This window comes from Chiloscyllium punctatum, chromosome 2 (genome assembly GCF_047496795.1).
Source record: "Chiloscyllium punctatum isolate Juve2018m chromosome 2, sChiPun1.3, whole genome shotgun sequence".
Taxonomy (NCBI): domain Eukaryota; kingdom Metazoa; phylum Chordata; class Chondrichthyes; order Orectolobiformes; family Hemiscylliidae; genus Chiloscyllium; species Chiloscyllium punctatum.
In genome coordinates, this window is record NC_092740.1 from 61,486,020 (window position 1) to 61,508,288 (window position 22,269).

General features: G+C 41.0%; 2 protein-coding genes across 3 annotated transcripts in view; one reads left to right on the forward strand and one right to left on the reverse strand.

Annotated features, from left to right (window-relative positions):
* Positions 1-1,542, forward strand: part of rhobtb3 (Rho related BTB domain containing 3) — a 159,502-nt gene extending 157,960 nt beyond the window's left edge. For both annotated transcript variants that reach the window (XM_072583212.1, XM_072583204.1), the window contains exon 12: positions 754-1,542. In XM_072583212.1, the coding sequence (XP_072439313.1) occupies positions 754-869 (116 nt within the window). In that variant the 3' untranslated portion in view covers positions 870-1,542. The remainder of the gene's footprint in view (positions 1-753) is intronic.
* On the reverse strand, positions 718-22,042 carry glrx (glutaredoxin (thioltransferase)). The gene is made up of 3 exons (XM_072583228.1): positions 21,745-22,042; positions 10,205-10,321; positions 718-905 (listed from the first exon to the last, which is right to left on the reverse strand). The coding sequence occupies exons 1-2, from the start codon at positions 21,949-21,951 to the stop codon at positions 10,211-10,213; spliced, it is 318 nt and encodes a 105-aa protein (XP_072439329.1). The 5' UTR covers positions 21,952-22,042; the 3' UTR covers positions 718-905; positions 10,205-10,210.
* Positions 22,043-22,269: the final 227 nt, after the last annotated feature.

Below are 22,269 nucleotides of genomic sequence, written 5' to 3' on the forward strand. Positions count from 1 at the left end.
AATTAAGGACAGATAGGATGGAGTACTCAGTAAATAGGGTGAATATCAGAAACAGGAGAGGGATTCAAAAAGATGATCAAATGATTTTCCATTAGCTGAAGAAAGAGAATACCCCACTGAAGGCTTGTCCCAGCCACAATCACACAGGAATAGAAAAGTTTCAGCTAAAAAGTTTTAGCCCATATTTCTAGGGTTTCTGCCTATCTTTTTTTAAGGTGAGGAGAAGTGTACCTCCTCAAAAGCAATTCCACTCATGAGGTACCATGTGCTGATTTGAACTTTGGTGAAAATAGTGTGTGTCTACCCAAAATGACGAAGCTCAAGACTGAAATGATTTGCAGCTTGAGCTTGCTGCACTGCTGACTGAACCGCTAGTACATTAATTATTACATTGAAATGAGGGCTCCTGTTTGACTAAGCAAAGTGATGGAATTGCAAATTTTTAAAAGTTGCATAATTTAATGTATAAAATATTTAATTTTTTTAAAAATGGCAGAAATGTTTGAAGTAACAGTATCCTAATGCAGGATAATGCATGGACAGGTTGGACTGAAGGGTCTGTTTCCATGCTGTACATCTCTATGACTCTATGATTCTAAATCATTTAGTCAAATGCAATATAGAGCAAAACTTTAGGGATATTTTTGATCCTTAAAGTCCAGACAGGATGTCAGATAATGCAACAAAATAGAAAAAGAGAAACCACAGACAACAGCATTATTCATGGTCAATCTTTTTATTATTTATTTGCAGAGGACGAGCAAGCATTTGTAGAAAATCATAGGTGGCCTTCAAGTTCGTACTTGCAGGAGCTGACGGAGTACAGGCACCACATTCACTCTGGGAGATCTCGTTGTATCCTCATGTAACAGACCGTCAGCCAGACCTTGGATACCTATCAAAGGCTAAAAGAAGGATATTTAGAAAGCTTTGTGCTACATTAGGAAAACAGCAGACAGAAGCACACTTCATCTCAAGAAGAATGAAGACAAGGAAATTTGAAGAAATTCCCAAACTTGTGTCCATTACAATGCTCTGATGACATGCACTTTTCATGACCAGACGACCAACATTTTGAATTTCTTTTCTAAAATTAAGACATACAGCTCCTCAGTCCTCCTCTGATAGTGAATCTATGGATTGTGCATAAAATATTAAGAATGGTATTGATTATATACCTTCTTATCATCTTCCTGGTGGCAGTTAGTATTTGTTAAGCAAGTCTTAGGCAAAGTGATGCACGTCATAAGCTTAAGTTCTTTACATTATATCCAAATGAAATAAAATGGTTGACAGAATAAGTAATTCAACCACAGACCACCAATGCACTCTGCCTTAGAGTGCTGAACTGCACAGCTGCCCTAGAATTGGGCAACACAACTGATGGCCAGGAGCACAACTCCAGCCGACTAGCACATGTTGAAATTCAATATTAGTGAGTTGATTTTATGACATGGTTAGAATCGTAGTTAGAAAAACATAACATTCTAGGATTGCAGTAATGAATACCTACAATATTTTAAAGAATTTTCCAGCTGACAAGGTCTCTTTTGTGTTTATTTTGTATAAACTAATAGCTATAGAAAATTCATCTACTCCATTTGGTATTAATCCAGCTGATATTACATTGGTGAGTGGTGTTTACAGTGAAGATTATTATATACTTACTACCAAGGTGGGAGACCATAGTTGAAATGAAGTAATTTCAATTCTGCTATTTATGAATAACTGATATTCAGCTATTAAATAGAAAATATTGGAAATATAAAGCTCATGAACATTTGTAAAGAGGAAATGCTGTAGTGTAATGGTAATGTCACTGGCTAGTGAACCAGAGGCTTTGGCTAATGCTCTGAGGACTTGAGTTCGATTCCCAATCTAGATGATGAAACTTGAAATCAAACAATCAAATGTGGAACTAAAAGCTAGTTTAAATAGGGACCACAAAACCTTTTGACAATTGTCATAAAGACACATCTGGTTTGCTAATGCCCATTAGAGAAGGAAACCTGCCATCCCTAACTGGATAGGCATGTGTGACTCCAGACCATATAATACTGTGGTTGATTCTCAAATGCCTCTGGTTAGCTCTCAAATGATTTAGTAAGCCGCAGTCGTACTTCATTTTATTCATAAGTCAGATCTGGGAATTGCTCATTCCTAGCTTCCCTTTATAAAGTTGTGATAAGCTGCTAAGTCCATTTGGTGTAGTTAGAGTGCAACACTTTTGGGGGAGGGATGATCAGAAATTTTATCCTGACTTGAAAAGGACAGTGATATGTTTCCAAGTCAGGATGAGGACTGGCCTGAAGGGGAATGTCCAGGCAGTGGTATCCTCATGAGTCTGCCTCCCTTGTCTTTCCAGACCGTACTGATCATGATTTTGAAAGATACCCTCTAAAGAGCCTTGATGAATTTCTACAGCACATGAAGCATGGAAACAGACCCTTTTGGAATATCGCATGCAAGTCTGATCTCCTTCCAACTGGAACGATGTTATGACCAGATATCCTAACCTAATCTACTCCCATTTGCCAGCACTTAGCCCATATCCCTCTATACCCTTCCTATTCAGTTAGCCATCCAGATGCCTTTTAAATGCTGTAATTGTAATTCTTGATAGTGGGGTTCAACAATGGTAATGCCAATGAATGTCAAGGCATGATAGTTAGATTCACTCAGTCTTAGATTTGTACTGTATGAAAACAAACTCTTCAGTCCAACTTGTCCATGCCAACCAGATATCTTAAATTAATTTAGTCCTATTTGCCAGCATTTGGCCCAAATCCTCTGAACCCTTCCTATTCAAAAATCTATCCAAATACCTTTTAAATGCTGTAATTGTACCAGCCTCCACAACTTCTTCTGGCAGCTCATTCCATACATGTACCACCCTCTGAGTGAAAAGATTGCCCCTTAGGTCCCTTTTGTATCTTTGTATCTTAAACCCATGCTGTCTAGTTCTGGACTCCCCCACCCCAGGGAAAAGACTTTGTCTATTTATCCTATCCGTGCACCTCATGATTTTATAAGCTTCTCTGAGGTCAGCCCTCAGCCTCCGACGCTCCAGGGAAAACAGCCCTAGCCTATTCAACCTCGCCCTATAGCTCAAACGCTCCAACCCTGGCAACATCTTTGTGAAGCTTTCCTGAACCCTTCCAAGTTTCACTTTCCAATTGGAAGATCGGATTTGCACACAATATTCCAATAGTGGCCTAACCAATGTTCTGTACAGTTGCAACATGATCTCCCAACTCCTGTACTCAATACTCTGACCAAAAAAATACCAAACGCCTTCTTCACTATCCTATCTACCTGTGACTCCACTTTCAAGGAGCTATGAATCTACACTCCAAGGTCTCTTTGTTCAGCAACACTCCCGAGGACCTTACCATTAAGTGTATAAGTCCTACTAAGATTTGCTTTCCCAAAATGCAGCACCTTGCATTTATCTGAATTAAACTCTGAATTAATTCCTCAGCCCATTTGGCCCATCTGATCAAAATTCCATTGTAATCTGTGGTAACCTTCTTTGCTGGCCACTACACCTCCAATTTTGGTGTCATCTGCAAATTACTAACTGTACCTCCTATGTTCACATCCAAATCATTTATACAAATGACAAAAAGTAGTGGACCCAGCACCGATCCTTGTGGCACTCCACTGGTCACAGGCCTCCAGTCTGAAAAACAACCCTCCACTACCACCCTCTGACTTCTATCTTCGAGCCAGTTCTGTATCCAAATGGCTAGTTCTCCCTGTATTCCATGAGATCTAACCTTGAATTTTGCAAGGGATACACATTGCTACTGAGCACTGACACCACTTCACTGAACTAAAGGGGTGGGCTGCATTATCTGGGATTATATCAAGCTTCTTGAGGGGTTCTAGAGCTGCGCTCATCCAAGTGGAGTTTAATTCACCACAATCCCGACTTGTGCCTTGCAGATGGCAGATAGGTTTTTTGGGAGTCTGATAGAGAGTTACTGCAGGGTTCCACACCTCTGACCAGCCACAATATTTATAGTGGATCATCTAATTCAATTTGTCGCCAATTGTAAAATCTCCAGGTTCTTGATAATGGGGTTCAGCAATGGGAATGCCAATGAACGTCAAGGCATGATCGATAGATTCATGCAGTCTTAGAGCTGTACAGCACGAAAACAAACCCTTCAGTCCAACTCATTCATGCCAACCAGATTAGATTAGATTCCCTACAGTGTGGAAACAGGCCCTTTGGCCCAACCAGTCCACACCGACCCTCCGAACAGTCACCAGACCCATTTCCCTCTGACTAATGTACCTAGCAGTATGGGCAATTTAGCAATGGCCAATCCACCTGACCTGTACATCTTTGGATTGTGGGAGGAAACCAGAGCACCTGGAGGAAACCCACACAGACATGGGGAGAATGTGCAAACTCCACACAGACAGTCACCTAAGGCCGGAATTGAATCTGGACCCTGATGCTGTAAGGCAGCAGTGCTAACCACTGTGCCACCGTGCCACCCCAGATATTAATTAATTTAGTCCCATTTGCCAGCATTTGGCCCACATCCTCGGAACCCTTCCTATTCGTATACCCATCCAGATGATTTTAAATATTGTTATTGTACCAGCCTCCACCACTTCCTCTGACAGCTTATATCTTACACGCATCACCCTCTGCATGAAAAAGTTGTCCCTTAAGTCCCTTTTAATCTTTCCCTTTGCGCCATAAACCTATGCCCTCTAGGTTTGGACTCCCTGACCCTGGGGAAATACCTTGGCTATTCATCCTACCCATGCCCCACATGATTTTATAAATCTCTGTAAAAGGTCATCGCTCTGACACTCCAGGGAGAACAGCCCCAGCCTCTCCCTATAGCTCAAACCTTCCAACCTTGGTAACATCTTTGTGAATCTTTTCAATTTTACAACATTCTTCCGACAACTAGGAGACCCAGAACTGCATGCGGTGTTCTAATAGTGGCCTAATCAGTGTCCTGTACAGCTGCAATGTGACCTCCCAACTCCGATATTCAATGCACTGACCAATAAAGGCAAGCATACCAAATGCTTTTGTCCCTATCCTACCTACCTGCATCTCCACTTTCAAGAAACTATGAATTTGCACTCAAGATCTTTTTTGTTCAGCAACACTCCCCGGGACCTTATGATTGGGGATTAGGACTGGTGTGGTATGAATGTTAGTCGTCACTTCTCAATCTAAGCCTGGATACTGTCTAGGCGTTGCTGCATTTGAACACAGCTGCTTCAGGTGCTGGACATTGTGCAATCAGCAACAAAATTCTCAATTCTCACTGAACATCCCCACATCTCATCTTACAATGAAGGGAAAGATAATATTGAAACAGTTGAAGACTATTGGGACTAGGACATTAGTTATTTGATACTGAAGCAGTGCATGTCCAAATGCAGCAAGGTTTGGACACGCAAGTGGCAAGTAACATTTACATCATAAATACTAGGTAATGACCACCTCGAACAAGGCAGCATCTAACCATTGAACTTTCACATTCAATGGTTCCCATCACCAAATCCTCCACTATTCCACATTCTGGGGGCTATAATTGACCAGAAACTGAACTGGATTATCCAAAGAAATTCCTACAGGATTTCCTGCAATGAGATGATTGACCTACAATATTCACAACCATCTTTGATTCCACCATTTGGGCTGGTACAGCATCAGTGGCATCAGTGGAGTCTGAATTGGCGAGGTTCATCAAGGAGTCAGTGGTGAGGCTGTTGGTGGAAGTGAGATGGCACCAGAGAGTGGGGACTATTGTTGCAGCAGCGAAGGGGATGCCACTAGGTCCAAGATAGCACTTAAGGACTGTAAAGTTGAACATGTTCTTTAGTTCTTCATTTTTCTCTCTTCATATTCTAAGTTTTGGATTGTATTTCTGCATTTTAAGATGTTGCCAGAGAGTAGTGACACTATATGATACTTTTCACTGTATTTTGTAACAACAAAAATCAAACCTATTGACCCCTCTCTGTAATCTGTTTGTGACCCCTTTGTAACTTGCCTTTCCAGCTATTCTTGTAGTCTGCAAGTTTGGCTACAGTACATTTGCTTTCTTCTTCCAAGTCATGGATATATATTACAGTCCCAACACCGAACCCTATGGAACCCCACTGGCTAGAGGCTTCCTATGAAAAAGAACCTGTATTCCCCCAACTTATTATTTCCTGCCCATTAGCCAATTCTTCTATTGTCTCAAACAACATGGGGTCTGGTGAGGTTTGTTGAATAACATTTGGAAATCCAAATGCGAGGCATCTACTGGTTCACCATATCCACTCTGGTGAGATTTCCTCAAAAAAGCTTACAAAATTAGTCAGATATCAATTTCCTTTTCATGAACCCATGCTGGACTGATTGGAGTGGAACTGAGAGCACTCAAACTGAGCTGGTTATTGTTCAGCAAGTGTTGCTCGATAGCATTTTCACCATTTTCCTGTTGACCAAGAGTAGATTGATGGGACAGTTATTGGCTGGGTTAGACTTGTCCTGCTTTTTTCTTTACAGGATGTACTTGAACAATTTTTCACATTGGTCAGGTAGATGTCAGTGTTGCAGCTGTGTTGAAATATCTTGGCTAAGGGTGTGATAGGTTTTGGAGCATATGTCTTCAGTACTATTGGATGGTGTTGCTAGGTCCTCTTGTGTAGCACTATGACAGTGCTGAATGTGAAAAATTTCAACAGATGTAAAATTCAGTGAGCCATCAAGAAACAGTTGGAGGCACTGGCTTCTGGAAAAGGCCATTACAACAATACTAAATGCTTGTGCTGCAGAACCTGCCGCACATTTAGGCAAGCTGCTCCAGAAGAAGCAGGACAAATCCAACAGGACCAATTATTGCCCTATCAATGTACTCTTGCTTGGTAAAGTGATGGAATGTGTTATTGATAGTACTATCAAGCAGTACCTGCTCAGCAATAACCTGCTGACTAACAATCTGGGTTCTGCCAAGGTAATTCTGCTCGATTGAAACTTGGACAAAAAGTTGAATTCCAGAGGTGAGGCAGGAACAGTATGAAGGGAGCATCTGATGGAGTGTGGCATAAAGGAGCCGTAGTAAAAGCCAAGTCAACATGAATCAGGGTGAAACTTTTCCATTGTTTGGAAACAATGGACCTGGTATGTAGGAAAGTGGTTGTTGGAGGTCAGTCACCTCAGTTCCAGGGCATCTCTGTAGGAGTTCCTCAGGATCGTGTCCTTGGTCCAACCAGCTTCAGCTGCTTCATCAATGACCTTCCCTCCATCTTAAGGTGGGGAGTGGGGATGTTTACCAACGATTGCACGACATTCAGAATTATTCACGACTCCACATGTATTAAAGCAGCCTGTGTCCAGCTGCAATGAGACCTAGACATCATCTGGGCTTGGGCTGAGAAGGTAACACATTACATTCATGTCACACAAGGGCCAGAGAGTAACACCTGAAGCAAATATAATAATCAAACTAGATTCTGTTGACAGTCAAAAGCATTAGCATCATTAAGCTCTCCCACTAACAACATCTTCTGAGTCAGTATTGGTTAGAAACTGAACTGGACCAACCATAAAAAACCCATGACTACAGCAGCAGGCCAGAAAAGTTTGATTGAATATTCTCATCTTGGCTGCAACAACACTCAAGCAGCTCAACACCATCTCGAGTAAAGCAAACTGCTCGACTGTAACCTCAACTGTCGCTATCAAAATCTCACTCCTTTCACCAATAAACAGGGTACAATACCTACAGATGCTGGGGCATAACTCATCAAGGCTCTTCTAAGATCACCTTCCAAATCCAAATGCACTACTACCCAGAAAGACAAAAAATGGCAGACTATGAATCACAAATATTTAGCATCCAAGTTCAATGAGCAATAGTGAAGGCAATGGACTGTGGGCCTTTAATTCAAAGGGAATGGAGTTTAAAACTCTTGCTAAATGTGTACAAGACACTCATCTGGAATACTGAACAGTTTTGGTTCCCGCATTGACGGAAAGTGATGTTGGCATTGGAGGCAGTGCAGGGAAGGTTCACTAGGCTGTTCCTAGACATGTAGGGATTTTCTTATGAGAAGTCGAGCTTATACTCATTATACTTTAGAAAAATGAGAGGTGACTTTATTGAAACATGCAAGATTAATCTTGAACTTGATTGGGTAGATGCAAAGAGGTTGCTTCCCCTTTTTGGAAAATCTAAGACCAGATGACATAATCTTAGAGTTGGAGATTGCCTTCGCAAGTCAGAGGTAAGGAGGAATTTCTTCTGAAGGTAATGAATATGCAAAATTCTTGATCGGATAAGGCTGTTGAGACTGGATCAGTAAGCGTGAGATAGAGTTAATCAAGGGTTACGGGGAAAGTGCAATTGAGAACTCTCAGATCAGCCGTAACTTCATTGAATAGCAGAGCAGACTTGCTGGGCCGAATGGCCTACCTCTGTTCCTAAATCTTATAAATATAGGGATTACCACCATTTGTAAGATCCCCTCCAAGATGCAGAACATTCCAAATCGCAACTCTCATCACCGTTCCTTAACTTTCACTGAGTCAATGTCCTGGAGCATCTTCCCTGATAGCACTATGCCCACACCCAAAGGACCGCAGCAATTCAGAGCCAGCTCAACATCACCTTCAAGGGCAATGAGGGATGGACAACACATGCTGACCTCACCAGCAACGCAACTAGATCATGAAAGAATACAAACTAAGAATGGGCAAAAGTAGGTAGATGCAGTATAATATGGAAAGGTATGATATTTGGCAGCAGAGTACAGAAGCAGTATACTAGGTACAGAGGTATCTTGGTGTCCTGGACCATGAATCATGAAGGCAGCATGCAGATACAGCATGTGATTTAGAAGTCAAATGGAATGTCGTTGGTGGCAAGAGGAATGAAAAATAAAAATAGGGATGATTTTCTGCAGGGGTGGGATAACATTTAGAATACTGTATAAAGTTTTGGTCTACGTTAGAATTACATTAGAAACAGCACAAAGAAGGTACACTCAACATCCCTTGAATGGCAGTGTTATAAGAGAAAAAGGATGGCCCCTGTTTCCATTGCATTTAGGAGAATGAGAGAGGATTTAATATTTCAGTAAGATTATATGAGACTTGACAGCTGACCTGATGAAAGGTTGGTTCCCCTTACACGAAAGACTAGAACTAGACGACACCGTTTTAAAAAAAGATGTATGCCATATCACGGAGATTTCTTTTCCTCCAAGGGTCAAGTGTATGGAATTGCCTTCCCCTTACAGCTGTAAAAGGTAGGGTCATTAAATATTTATAAGGCCAAGTTATACAGATTCTTGATTAACAAGGGATTCAGGAAGGAATTCGGTGTCATCAGGCATGGGGGAAAATGTGTAATTAAAGCTATAATCAGATCGGCCATGATCTTATTGAATGACAGAGCAGGATTGAGTGGTTAGGTGACCTTTTCCTGCTCCTGATTCATACTTGCAAATTCTATATGGAGGCATGAATTTTAAGTTACAAGAATTAGAAGTGACAGCATTCAGATGTAATTTGCTGAAGCCACGTAAACAAGTTCTGCCAGGATTGTTTGAGGGAGAATAGAAATGTGTCTTAGATTAAAACATGGGACAAACGGATGAAGCAGAAGGTACAGTAAGCAGTGAAGCAAGCTTACTATTGAGGTGAAATTAATCGAGCAACAAAGCAGGAAATGGACATCCATAAAAATTAACTTAGCAAAAGCTATAATTATTTGCTATAATTAAAGTTTAATTCATGCTCTTCAGCAAGGACAACATTCTTTGAATGGGATTGCAAGTACAAACCTCCAACCAACTCATGGTTCTGCTCATACATAAATCAGGTTACAGCAACACAAAGCTTCCCAAGTAATTTTATAAACACGTTTTAAAGTTTAGCAATGGTGAAGAGATATTTAACAAATTAAGCTGTATTCATTTCCTCCCACCCCAACCTATTGTGTTCATTTTTTAAAAAATCAAACAAATGATAACTGCCAAATCATAATTTGCAAATGCCATATTGTATTGCTTGTACTTTGGAGTAGTTTTTTTGGTTCTAATAAAATAATTTCTGTTTTTGTACATGAACAGCTTTCTAACACCAGAGTTCTGTAGGACGCAAAAGACTCCATCTAGAGGTCAGAAACTGCACTGCATACTCAACAATTCCAGTCTCAGTTCATCTTACCAAGGGTTAGATGGCACCAATGGCACTCAGTTTGCCCTTCAGCAATCCGTCGTTTTCCAGCTTAACAACATCCGAGCCACCTCCAACACATTCAGTCCCAATGAACACACGTGGCACCTACAATAAAATCAGTCTTATTATTAAAATCAGAAAAAAAGTCAAAATTGCACAATTTAATACTAACCTGCATTTCTCTTTAGCTTTGATAAGTGAGCAACTAGTTTAGATCGATTGTTTCTACCACGGAGGTATAGAAGAAAAGCTATGTTTTAAGAAACATCTTTAAAAAGTAGGAAAGAGAAAGGCGCTTATAAAAGGAATCCTAGGATTTAAACTTTGTACCATTAGTAGCAGTGTCTCTGGCTGCCTAAGTTAAAAATCACACAACACCAGATTACAGGACCTGATGAAGGAGCAGTGCTCCGAAAGCTTGTACTTCCAAAAAAGCCTGTTGGACTATAACCTGGTGTTGTGAGATTATTAAACTTTATCCACTCCAGTCCAACACTGGCACTGCCAAATCATGGCTACCAATGGTACAGCGCCTGAAATCTGGAATGCTCAAGTAGAATTAAAAAGGTTATACATGATTTTGAAAACACAAAACAACGTGTTTAAATTGAGACATATTGTCAGATAATGAAATTCAGTGAGCACAGATATAGTGACAAAGTGGGGCTTGGTATAAGTTAGATACAAGGGCAGAGCTTCACATGAACTCACATTTATAGAGGGTAGAGCATGAGGGGCCAGCCAGATGTGTTAGAATAGCAATGTCTAGAGTTAAAAAGACATGGAGGAGGGTTGAGGATTGAGGATTTCAGCAGATGAGCTAATGCCAAGAGTGATTATTTTCAGGTAGAAACAAATGGTCTTTATGCTCGTGTTGATTTAGTAAGAAGTACATCTCATGATTAACATGACACCAAAATCTCAAATAGTCTGGTTCAGCTTTAGTTAACTGCTAGGAAACAGAGATGGAGAATGAAATGGGGATTGAAGTAACATGGCTTCTTGTAGCAGAAATGGAAGTGGAATGGCTCCAATCCCATTAAAAAATATTTAACAGGTATAGAAACCTTTGGGGAAAAAAGGTGAAACAAAGGATATAATCTAAATGGTGAGAGAGATTGCAGAGCTGAGATGCAGAGGGAAGTGGGTGTCCAAATGCATGAATCAAAAAGATTAGTATGTTGGTGCAACAAGTAATTGGGAAGACGAGTATATTATATACTGAGAGAAGAATTGAATCGAGCTGGGGAGTGCAGATGCAGTTTAACTTGGATAAATGAGAGGTATGGCATTTTGGTAAAACCAATCAAGAGCAGGACTTATACAACTAATGATAACATCCTAGGTAGTGTTGTAGAACAGAGAGATCAAGGGGTTCAGGCACATAATTCATTCAAATTTGCATCACATGTAGACAAGGTGGTTAAGTTTGCATTATTTTAGCATGCTTGCCTTCATTGCTCAGGCCATTAAGTATAGGAGTTTGGGACATCATGTTGGCGTTGTAAAGGACATTAGGGAGGCTTCTTCTGGAGTACTGTGCAGTTCTGGTTAAATTGGAGAAAGTTCAGAAAAGATTTACCAGGATGGTGCCAAGAATGGAAGGTTTAAGCTACAAAAATAGGCTGTCATAGTGCTACACATAGTGCCAGGGACCAAAGCAAATCTCTGGGAAACATGGGTTTGAATGCAACTAATATATCAGGAATTAAAATTGAGGATTTCAACAGATGAGCAACACTTGTGTTGCTGCTTGCACTGTTTAACAAGTGAATTGTCCTGTTTTAGCTTCAGGTTGGAACCTCCGTTTTTAGGTATGTTTTGCTCTGCTCTTGCTCTTGACATGTCATCCTGGATCTATGTTAGTGAGTCAAGAGGTTACAGATTCAACAGTTAGTTATGGCCCACAGCACCCCATGAGGGTGGTTTTGAATTTCTAGATTAATTTTTGAAGTGTGTTCAATTCTGGTATAGTGATAGTGCCAACTGATGTGAGTGCATTCTCAATGTGAAGACAAGATTCTGTCTTTGCAATCAACACTCTTAATGATAATCTCATGAACAGATGTCATCATTTTCTATGGCAGGTTCAAGGTTAAGTACATATTTCCTTCACTTTTTCCTCATTTGATTCAGTCAATAGAGATGCTGCTGAGCCTGTCTTGATGATGAACATTGAATTCCCCTAGCCAGAGCACATATTGTGCCCGTTCCACCCTCCGTTTGTCCTCCAAGTGTTGTTTAACACGGAGGATAAATTAAATTGAGCAAAGTGGTAGCTGATTTTAATGTCCATGTTTGACCTAAGATTTCATGTGGTCCAGAGTCAATGTTGAAGATAACAAGCCCCCAGATATATAACACTTTGCCATCACTTCTGCTGAATCTATCCAGCAGGCGAGACAGGGCATACTTCATGATGGTGGTGTTACCTCGGATGTGTAAGATATCATTACGTGGGTATGACCATGTCAGTGTGTTGCTTCACTCATCTGTGGGATAACTTTTAACTTTGATACAACAACTCCAGATGACTTTGAGATGTCAACAGTATTGAGTGTTTTTGAAGAAGTAACAAAGAGGATTGTTGAGGGCAGACTGGTAGATGTGATCTATATGGACTTCAGAAGACGTTCAACAAGGTTCCCATTGGGAGACTGATTAGCAAGGTTAAATCTCAAGGTATACAGGGAGATCTAGCCATTTGGATACAGAACTGACTCAAAGGTGGAGTGCCGCAAGGATCGGTGCTGGGTCCTCTACTTTTTGTCATTTACATAAATGATTTGGATGCGAGCATGAGAGGTACAGTTAGTAAGTTTGCAGATAATACCAAAATTGGAGGTGTAGTGGACAGGGAAGAAGGTTACCTCAGACTACAACGGGATCTTGATCAGATGGACAAATGGGCTGAGAAGTGGCAGGTTGAGTTTAATTCAGATAAATGCGAGGTGCTGCATTTTTGGAAAGTAAACCGTAGCAGGTCTTATACACTTAATGGTAAGGTCCTAGGGAGTGTTGCTGAACAAAGAGACCTTGGAGTGCAGGTTCATAGCTCCTTGAAAGTGGAGTCGCAGGTAGATAAGGTAGTGAAGAAGGTGTTTGTTTTTTTAAAAAAATTGGTCAGAGTATTGAGTGCAGGAGTTGGGAGGTCATGTTGCGGCTGTACAGGACATTGGTAAGGCCATTGTTGGAATATTGTGTGCAATTCTGGTCTCCTCCCTATCGGAAATTTGTTGTGCAACTTGAAAGGGTTCAGAAAAGATTTACAAGGATGTTGCCAGGGTTAGAGGATTTGAGCTACAGGGAGAGGCTGAACAGGCTGGGGCTGTTTTCCCTGAAGCGTCAGAGGCTGAGGGGTGACCTTATAGAGGTTTACAAAATCATGAGGGGTATGGATAGGGTAAATAGGCAAAGTATTTTCCCTGGGGTTGGGGAGTTCAGAAGTGGGGGGCACAGATTTAGGGTGAGAGGGGAAAGATATAAAAAAGAACTAAGGGGCAACTTTTTCACACAGAGGATGGTATGTATATGGAATGAGCTGCCAAAGGAAATGGTGGAGGCTGGTACAATTGCAACATTTAAGAGGCATTTGGATGGGTATATGATTAGGAAGGGTTTGGAAGGATATGGGCCGAATGCTGGCAGGTGGGACTAGATTGGGTTGGGATATCTGGTCGGCGTAGACAGGTTGGACTGAAAGGTCTGTTTCCATGCTGTACATCTCTATGACTCTATGATAAATGGAGTTAAGGGCTTCCATAACTATGGATCATATCTTGGCTCTGCAAGTCCTGCTACTTCCATTCATGAATAAACAAACAACTCATTGGAGGAGATTCCACAATACCTCTATCCTCAATAATGGGGTGGGGGGGGGGGGGGGGAGCCCAGCACATCAGTGCAAAAGATAGGCTGAAGCAATTCGCAGCTACAGTGCAAAGTGCCAAGTGGATGACTCATCACAACCTCCACCTGAATTCTACAGAATCATAAATGCCAGCCTTCAGCCAAATTAATTTACTCCTTGTGATTTCAAGAAACAACAGAATTCACCAAAGATTACAGTCCCAGAACAACATTCTGATGATAGTACTGAAGATTGGTGCTTTGAAACTTTGAACACTCCTAGCCAAGCTATTCCAGTACAATTACAGAACTGGCATCTAAAGATTGCCCAACTATGTCCAAAAAAATGACAAATCAAATTTGATGAATTACAGCCAATTGGTCTAGTTTCTGTCATCAGTAAAGACACAGAAGTCATTGACAATTCAAAGGACACTTAGATAGTCACCTGCTCACTGACACTCGGTATCAGGATCACTCAGCTTCATTTGTTAAGCCAACGGTTAAATACTAAAGGAGAAAGTAAAAGGTGATTGCCTTTAACATCAAGGCAACATTTTACCAAATGTAGCACCAAGGAGCCCTAGCAAACTGAGCCAGAGGAAAACTTTCCACTGATTTGAGTTATATCTAATAAAGCAGAAGGTTGTTGTGGTTTTGGAGATTAATCATTTCAGCCCAGGACATTCCTGCAAGAGTTCTTCAGGATGGTATCTTCAGCTCTTCATCAATACTCTTCTATCCAAAGGTCAGCAATGGGATGTTTGCAGCATAATTTGCAAATCAAATGCTAAAGCAGCTCATGTCCAAATGCAGCAAAACTTACACAATGTACAAGTTTAGGTTGACAAATAACAAGCAACATTCACAGAACATAGGTGCCAGGCATTGAACACCAGCAAAAAAAATTTAAACATTGCCCCTTGATAATCAATGGCATTATCACTGAACTCCCCACTATCAAAATCTTGGTGATTTCCATTGAGCATAAACTCAACAGAACTCATCATATAAATACAGTGGCTAGTAGAGCAGGCCAATGGCTAGGAATTCTCCAACAAGCAAATTAGCTCATAACATCTCACTACCTACAAGAAACAAGTTAGGAGTGCGATAAATATCACCCCACTTGCCTGAATGAGCACAGCTCCAGTACCTCAAGCTGCTTGACATCATCCTGGAAAATGTTTCGCACCTTCAATATTCATTCCCTCTACCACTAACGTACAGTGCCAGCATTATGTACCATCCACAAAATGAACTGGATTAACTCAATTAAAAATCACACAAATTCAGCAAAATAAGGTGTTTTTAGGGTAGAAGTTAACTGGATAATATATCAGAGGACCACGCCCAAAGTGGAAGCCTTGGAAATGAACTGGGGAGAAAAAGCAAATAAGAAGCAAACAGTATTAAAAAGACTGATAGTTAGCATAAAAGGGGATACAAGGTTTGTATCCACAATAAAAGAAATATGTAATTAAAGATTAATAAAATAAATCATATCTCTGCCTCCATAGATAAAATAAGGTACTAAACATACTTGGCATCTTCCTTTACCAAACAGTGTGATGCATAGGTCACTTGGTGAAAGAGGAGATAGTTTAGGCACTGCTTAAAATTGATAAATAAACAGGGTCTCTTGTTTATTGTTCAAATTGACAAGGCACCAGGATTAGAAGATATGCATCCAAGAACATTGAGGGAATACAGCAGATACTACAGAAGTATAGGTTTTATTTTTCTAGTCTCCCTTAAACTTGTGGCTGATGTCAGAGGACTGCCCAATTTCAAATGTTATACCATTGTTCATTAAAAAAACAATGCTTGTCCAAGAAACCTAAAGGCTCGTTTTTGAATCTTAAAATGGTGGAGATGTTAATTTACCCTTTTTGTTAGCAAAATATCCTGTATCGATAAAAGGTCAAAGTGTGTTTGGATGATCCACTACCTTTTATACGTTCCTTCAGTGTGGTTAGGATTGGGAATCCACTATCTAGGAGCATGGTGGAGTCAGGTTCAATTAATGGTTTAAAAAGTAAGAGTTGGATGATTGTCTGAAAAAAGAAACAAATGCAGGGATATGGGGAGAAGACAAGGAATTGTGTTCTGAATTGAACCTTTGGAGAACCAATACAAAGGCCAAACTGATTGATTACATCACAGAAGGACACCTGTTTTTGAAACAAATGTTAGAGAATAGTTTTCAAAAAGAATTTACAGTGTCAGTGGTATTACAATGCAGCATTTAAAAACCTCTCTGAGTCTCAATCAGCAAAAGGCATTTGGTATTCCTATTAGCAAACATCAAACTGCAATATAAATCTGTGAATATTTGGCTTTAGACATATAGACAATGCCATTTCTTTTAGGGAGTGGCAGAGTGAACAGCTCAAATAGAAAAATTGAGATTCCTAATTTCAGTGAAATTGGATTACCTACTAGTTTTTCAGCAATGTTAACAGCAGACCATAAATCATCAGAAATTATGGAGTTCCATAATTAATAATGCAGACCATTTACCCCATAATCTACACTTCCTTTTGCAACATTCAAAAGTCCCCATATATGAACAGTGCAAGCTCCCCAGGAAGATTCAGCTCCAAATGAGAGGAGTTTAAGTCTACCTTGTGAATTAATGGTTAAAACAACACTTTCTGTCTCTTAAATTTATTCAAAAATCAGCAGTGTCAATTCGAACAATGTTTGTAGAATTACAATTTTCCAAAGATAGAATATCATGCATACTATCTTATTAGGCCCAAAATGATTACAATATAAATTTGCAATCCGCTCATTCTATTCCAGATAATCTATAGCCTGGATCTATTTCTGGAAAGGCCAACCAGGACTTAGGGCTCATGACCTACATGTAATCCTTCTGCTTCTAAATGCCACTCTCAGTTACAGATGGAGTCCTAGGTACTATCAATAATGGTACTCCCAAACATAAATAATTCAGCCTCTTCAGTCAATGAAAGTGGCTAGCTTGTTCAAATCAGAACAAGAAATTTTAAGGTTGGCCACTGCTCAATTAATTTAATGGCTTGTCAATTGAGATAAAATAGGACCAGTGTCAAGAATACATACCTGACACTGCTGCCCATCATAAAGTCAACAGTGGCAGCATTATTATACAATGTCCAGCATCATTTGCAATTCCAAAATGCAAATGCAACAAGACTTGATATTTTTGTAGTTTGGGCTGGCAAGTAACATTTGTGCCACACAACTGCCAGGCAATTACTGTCTCCAACGAGAGAATCTACCCATTCTGCCTTGAAAATGAATGACATCACTGTCATTGAACATCCAACATCATTGTTTCTAGGGGAGGGGTTAATCAGTCATCATTGTTCAGAAACTGCTCCAGTGTTGTATAAATAACAGCTAAGGAAAAGTTGGTTAGAAAATATATCTATGTCGAAGCGAAGTAATCATACATCATATACCCAACATCTGAATATAGATCACTGAAAGGGCTCATGTGGGCACTGTGACAGTATCTATTCTTCTGGGTCAGAAAGTCTGGATTTAAGCCCCATCTACTCCAGAGATGTGGAACAACAACTCTGAACAAGTTAATTAGAACATATCTACGGTGCGCAAATTGACTGCAGTGGTTTAAGGTGGCAGCTCACTGTAACCTTCAAGGACAACTAGGGGTGGGCAATAAGATTTGAATTTTGCATTTACTTTGGAGGGACAGAGGAGAGGTTCCATTTAAAATTTAAATAAATAAACTGAAGTAAATTGTTGGATTAAGTTTGGGGAAAATGCAATGGCAGACATTTAAGGGGATATTTCAAAATACATGCAACAATAGATACATTACAATTAAAAGTTCTAAAGGACCAACCCATCACCTATGGTTAACTGGAAATGTTAACAATAACATCAAAACTTTAAAGAATAAAATATTTAAGTGGCACATCAGAAGATTTGAAATTTTTAAAAGGCAAAGAATTAACAAGGAAAGTATGAGAAAACGCTAGCCCAAAAAATGCACAAACAGGCAGTAAAGTTGCTGTAGTCTTACTAGACTATTGGGCTGCTCTCTCAGGGACGATTGGTGGTGGATTAACGTGAGGCTCATGTACATCTCAGGCAAGGGAAGACATTGAGAAAGAGAGCTCTTCATTGTAACCTCAGCTCACGTGGAAATTAAAACAGACTGTTCACATTTCTGCCTTGCCAATCAGCCACCAAGCCAACTGAGCCAACCAACATTCCAATACAATATAATAGCATGAAATCCATCAAGAACCATGCACTTGCTATCAGTTATCATGAGAATCTTTTGAATACAAAAGCAGAGAGATTATGTTTCAGTTATACAGGGCACTGGTGAGACCTCATCTGGAGTACAGTGTATAATATTGATCATCTCAACTGAACAAATGCACTGGAAGCGGTTCAGAAAGGTTTACCAGCCTAATATCCAAAATGACTGGGCTGATGTATGATGAAAGTTAGGCTCGGGTCGATTGGAGTTTAGAAGAGCAAGAGGAAATCTGATCGAGAGATACGAGGTTTAAGGATATATTTTTTAAAAAATGGTAGAGATCAGAACAACATTCTGGAAAAACTCAGCAACTCTCCACAAATGGTACAAGACAAAAATACAGTCAATATTCCTAGTCCAGTGCTGCCAGACCTACCCAGTTGCTCCTGCAATTTTCTTTCAGATCCTGAGAGGCTGTGACAGGGTGGATGCTGAGAGAATGTGGAGAATCTAGAATTAGGAGGTCAGTGTTTCAAACAAAACACAAGTCACCCACTTACGTCACTACTGGAGGCACAATGGCTCAATGGTTAGCACTGTTGCCTCACAGCACCAGGGACTCAGGTTCATTTCCAGCTTTGGGCAACTGTGTGGAGTTTGCACATTCTCCTCATGTCTGCATGGGTTTCCTCTGGGTGCTCTGATTTCCTCTCACGATCCAAAGATGTGCCAATTAGATGAATTGGCCATGCTAAATTGCGTAACAGGTCTGGGTGGGTTACTCTTCGAAGGGTCCATGTGGATTTGTTGGGCCAAATGGCCTGTTTCCACACTGTTGGGATTCTACGATTCTTAAACAGATTGACCTTTTATTTTCTGAGGCTCACAAGTGTTTGAAATTGTGTTTTGAAACAAAGAGAAGCAGAATATTGGAATATTTTAGATGGCTAGACAGAAACGCAGATAAGGTTACAATCGGATCTGTCATGATCTTACTCGATATCAGGGCAGACTTCAGGGTCAGAATGGCTTACTCCTGTTCCTCATTTAAGTGTTTACATAGACTCGTACCCCACCTCACGACATCTCCATTTCTCATTATGCCCCTTAAACGGTCGATGGGAACACTGTTTCTAAATCCTGGTGGACAAATGCAGGGAGATGGTATTTCATCTTCAACCTCCCCTCCCCACACTCCTACTGCTGCCCACCCAATATATAAACCTTTTGTCTTGCTTTCACAATGTAGCTCACTTACTTACGCACAGATGGCTGGAGGTGGCAATGTGAGTCGTGGACCCCCAAAGACCAGCAAGGTCCACCCAGACAGCAGGGAAATGGAGTCTGGTGGCACCCAGAAAAAAGAACAGGCTGAAGCAGAGGAGGCGGCAGCCAGCGGAGAGACACAGCAGCTGATCCTAGCTCTAGCTGGGCAGATGGAAGCAATGGAGGAGGAGGTAATCAAGAAGGCAGAGGAGTGGATACCTGTTAAAAACAGGAAAAGAAAATCCTGCCAGGCCACCAAAGCATCCCAGCAAAGGGGGAAAAGACAGCTGCACAAGGGAGGTACAGCCAGCCTTCCTTGTGGTGGTGAAGATGGGCACAAGGAGAGTCATCACCAGAAGTCGAGACAGAGCGCTGTACGTGAAGAGGAGGGCATTTCCTCCCAAACAGGAAACAACGGACCCCCCGAATTCCACCCTCCACTCAGTGAGAACCATGGGGTACCCATTGCCCCACAGCTACAGGTAACTGAGAGCCGTGATCCTCTGACAGTCCCACTGTCAGACACAGAACTGGATGGTGCAGACCCTTGCCTTGGCTCAATGGCACCAGAGTGGGTAAATGACCCCAGTGAGGAGCTGGACAGATACCTCAGCTCGGCAAGGGTCCAGCAGTTCGTGCTCACCATGGGGATGCAGACAGCTACCCCAGCGACAGAACAGTCAAATGGACAATGGTAACCCCATAAACTGGGGGGTTAAAGAAGGTTCCTTTGCTATCGTATAACAGGGGGCCCACTCAGTAGGTGGGTTCCACTGAAGCCTCAGCTAAATACTAAGAGACTGGATGGTTAATAAACGGAACTGTAAATAACTGTAAATTCGATTAATTCAATCTGTTCTCTGTAATGGTAAGACATGCAATGTATATATATATATATATATATATGAACGACATGACCAATTGTACAGGTACTAAAGATTTATTTCTATGAATAAAGTATATTTTGAAATAAAAAAAGTATCTCGCTTTTGACTTTGGAAAATCTGGGCCACTTATGGACAATAACGGATTAGTTCGTGGATAAAGCATTGATCAAAAAGAGAAATCTTCCGACCGACAAACAGATTCTCGGCTTTGGAAAACTTCATCTGAATTACGTCACTTCCAGAAGGGGCTGACACGTGGATGAAGAAAAAATATCATCTTCCTATCCACATTTTTAAAGCAGGGGGGCAAGTCCTCTGCCAGAGGCTCTGTCCAGAGATGTGTGAGCTCTCAGGGTTCCTGATTGGTAATAATTCTGGGAGGCACTTACAGTGACTGCAATAGTGTGACAGTGAGCTACATTACTTAAAACTGAAGCAGTCCCTCGCACGGCCCTAACACAGGATTGGCCCTCCTGAATGCCTCAGCACGGGCCTCACTTTCAAGTAGTGACAACATAGAATCTCTTCAGTGTGGGAACAGACCATTCGGCCTATCGAGTCCACACCGACCCTCTGAAGAGCATCCCATTCAAATCCACCCTATCCCTGTAACCCTGCATTTCTCACAGCTCATCCACCTCGCCAGCACATCCCCAGACATCAAGGGGCAATTTAACATGGACAATCCGCCTAACGTGCACATCTCCGGACTTTGAGAGGAAACCCGCGCAGACACCGGGAGAAAGTCTGGGAGGGAGTTTGCACATTAACCCGAGGGTGGAACCGAACCCGAGTCTCTGGCGCTGTGAGGCAGCCAGCGTTAAGCATGCAAGGAAACCTCCCTGCAGTTCATAGGATTCAGACAATAAAGAGGAAAAGCCATCCTTACAAGTAATCATACACTTTGTAACGCAATCGTTTCATTTACCGAAGGAGCCTCCCCTCCCCATTGCACCAAGTAGTAGAAAATTGAACCGCAGGGAAGGTTCATCTGCTTATTTTGTTCGAGATGATTTATTTATATTTTCCCAAATAAACACTATTACGTTTGAGCAGATATTGTCCATTCCATTTTTAAAGGGCAATAGTTCGAAGATATGGAATAGGAATGGCGGGGAGGCATCTCAATGCTGCTCGTCAGCTGACTGCAAATAGAAATCGACTATTTTAAAGCGGCTTAAAGCGATTACTTTGTATCGAAGTAAACTAACACGGAAGACTTAAACAGTATTTTATAATGCAACAGCAACTCAGCTATCGAGATTCACAGCAGCAGAGGCAATTCCCAAGAATGAACTCACAGTTCTGGCTCCGGTTATTTTTTCAAAGTAGTCTTGGATAGCTTTCATTTCGGGAAGGCCACTAATATCGTAGATCTGCAGACGGTCTTGCTTGAAATCGTAGGCTTCAAGCACATTCCGCGCTGATACACAATAAGGGCAGCTCTGCTTGATGAAAAGAACCACCTTATCTGGATGAATTTTACTGTCCACGTAATCCTGTGCCATTTCTTTTTCTCGTTAGACCGTCACCTCAGTGATTCAGCAGCAAACACAAGCAGTGGCCCTCTGTTGTCACAGCTGGGAGGAGTTTGAAATTGACCAGCGAGAATCGAAACCATTTAACACAGACGCAGCACTGAAGGCGGGAAAGAGGAAGAGTATTTGATTTTAAAGTTGTTTGATTTATTTGCTTTCCAGTCATTCCAAAGAAACCCTAAAACTGTTTCTCTAAAAAAAAACCTCATGTTGAAAGTGATTGATGCTTCAGTACATGGAAACAATTTGAGCGGAATGTAAAATTATTTTCTTATGGTTACAGTAAGG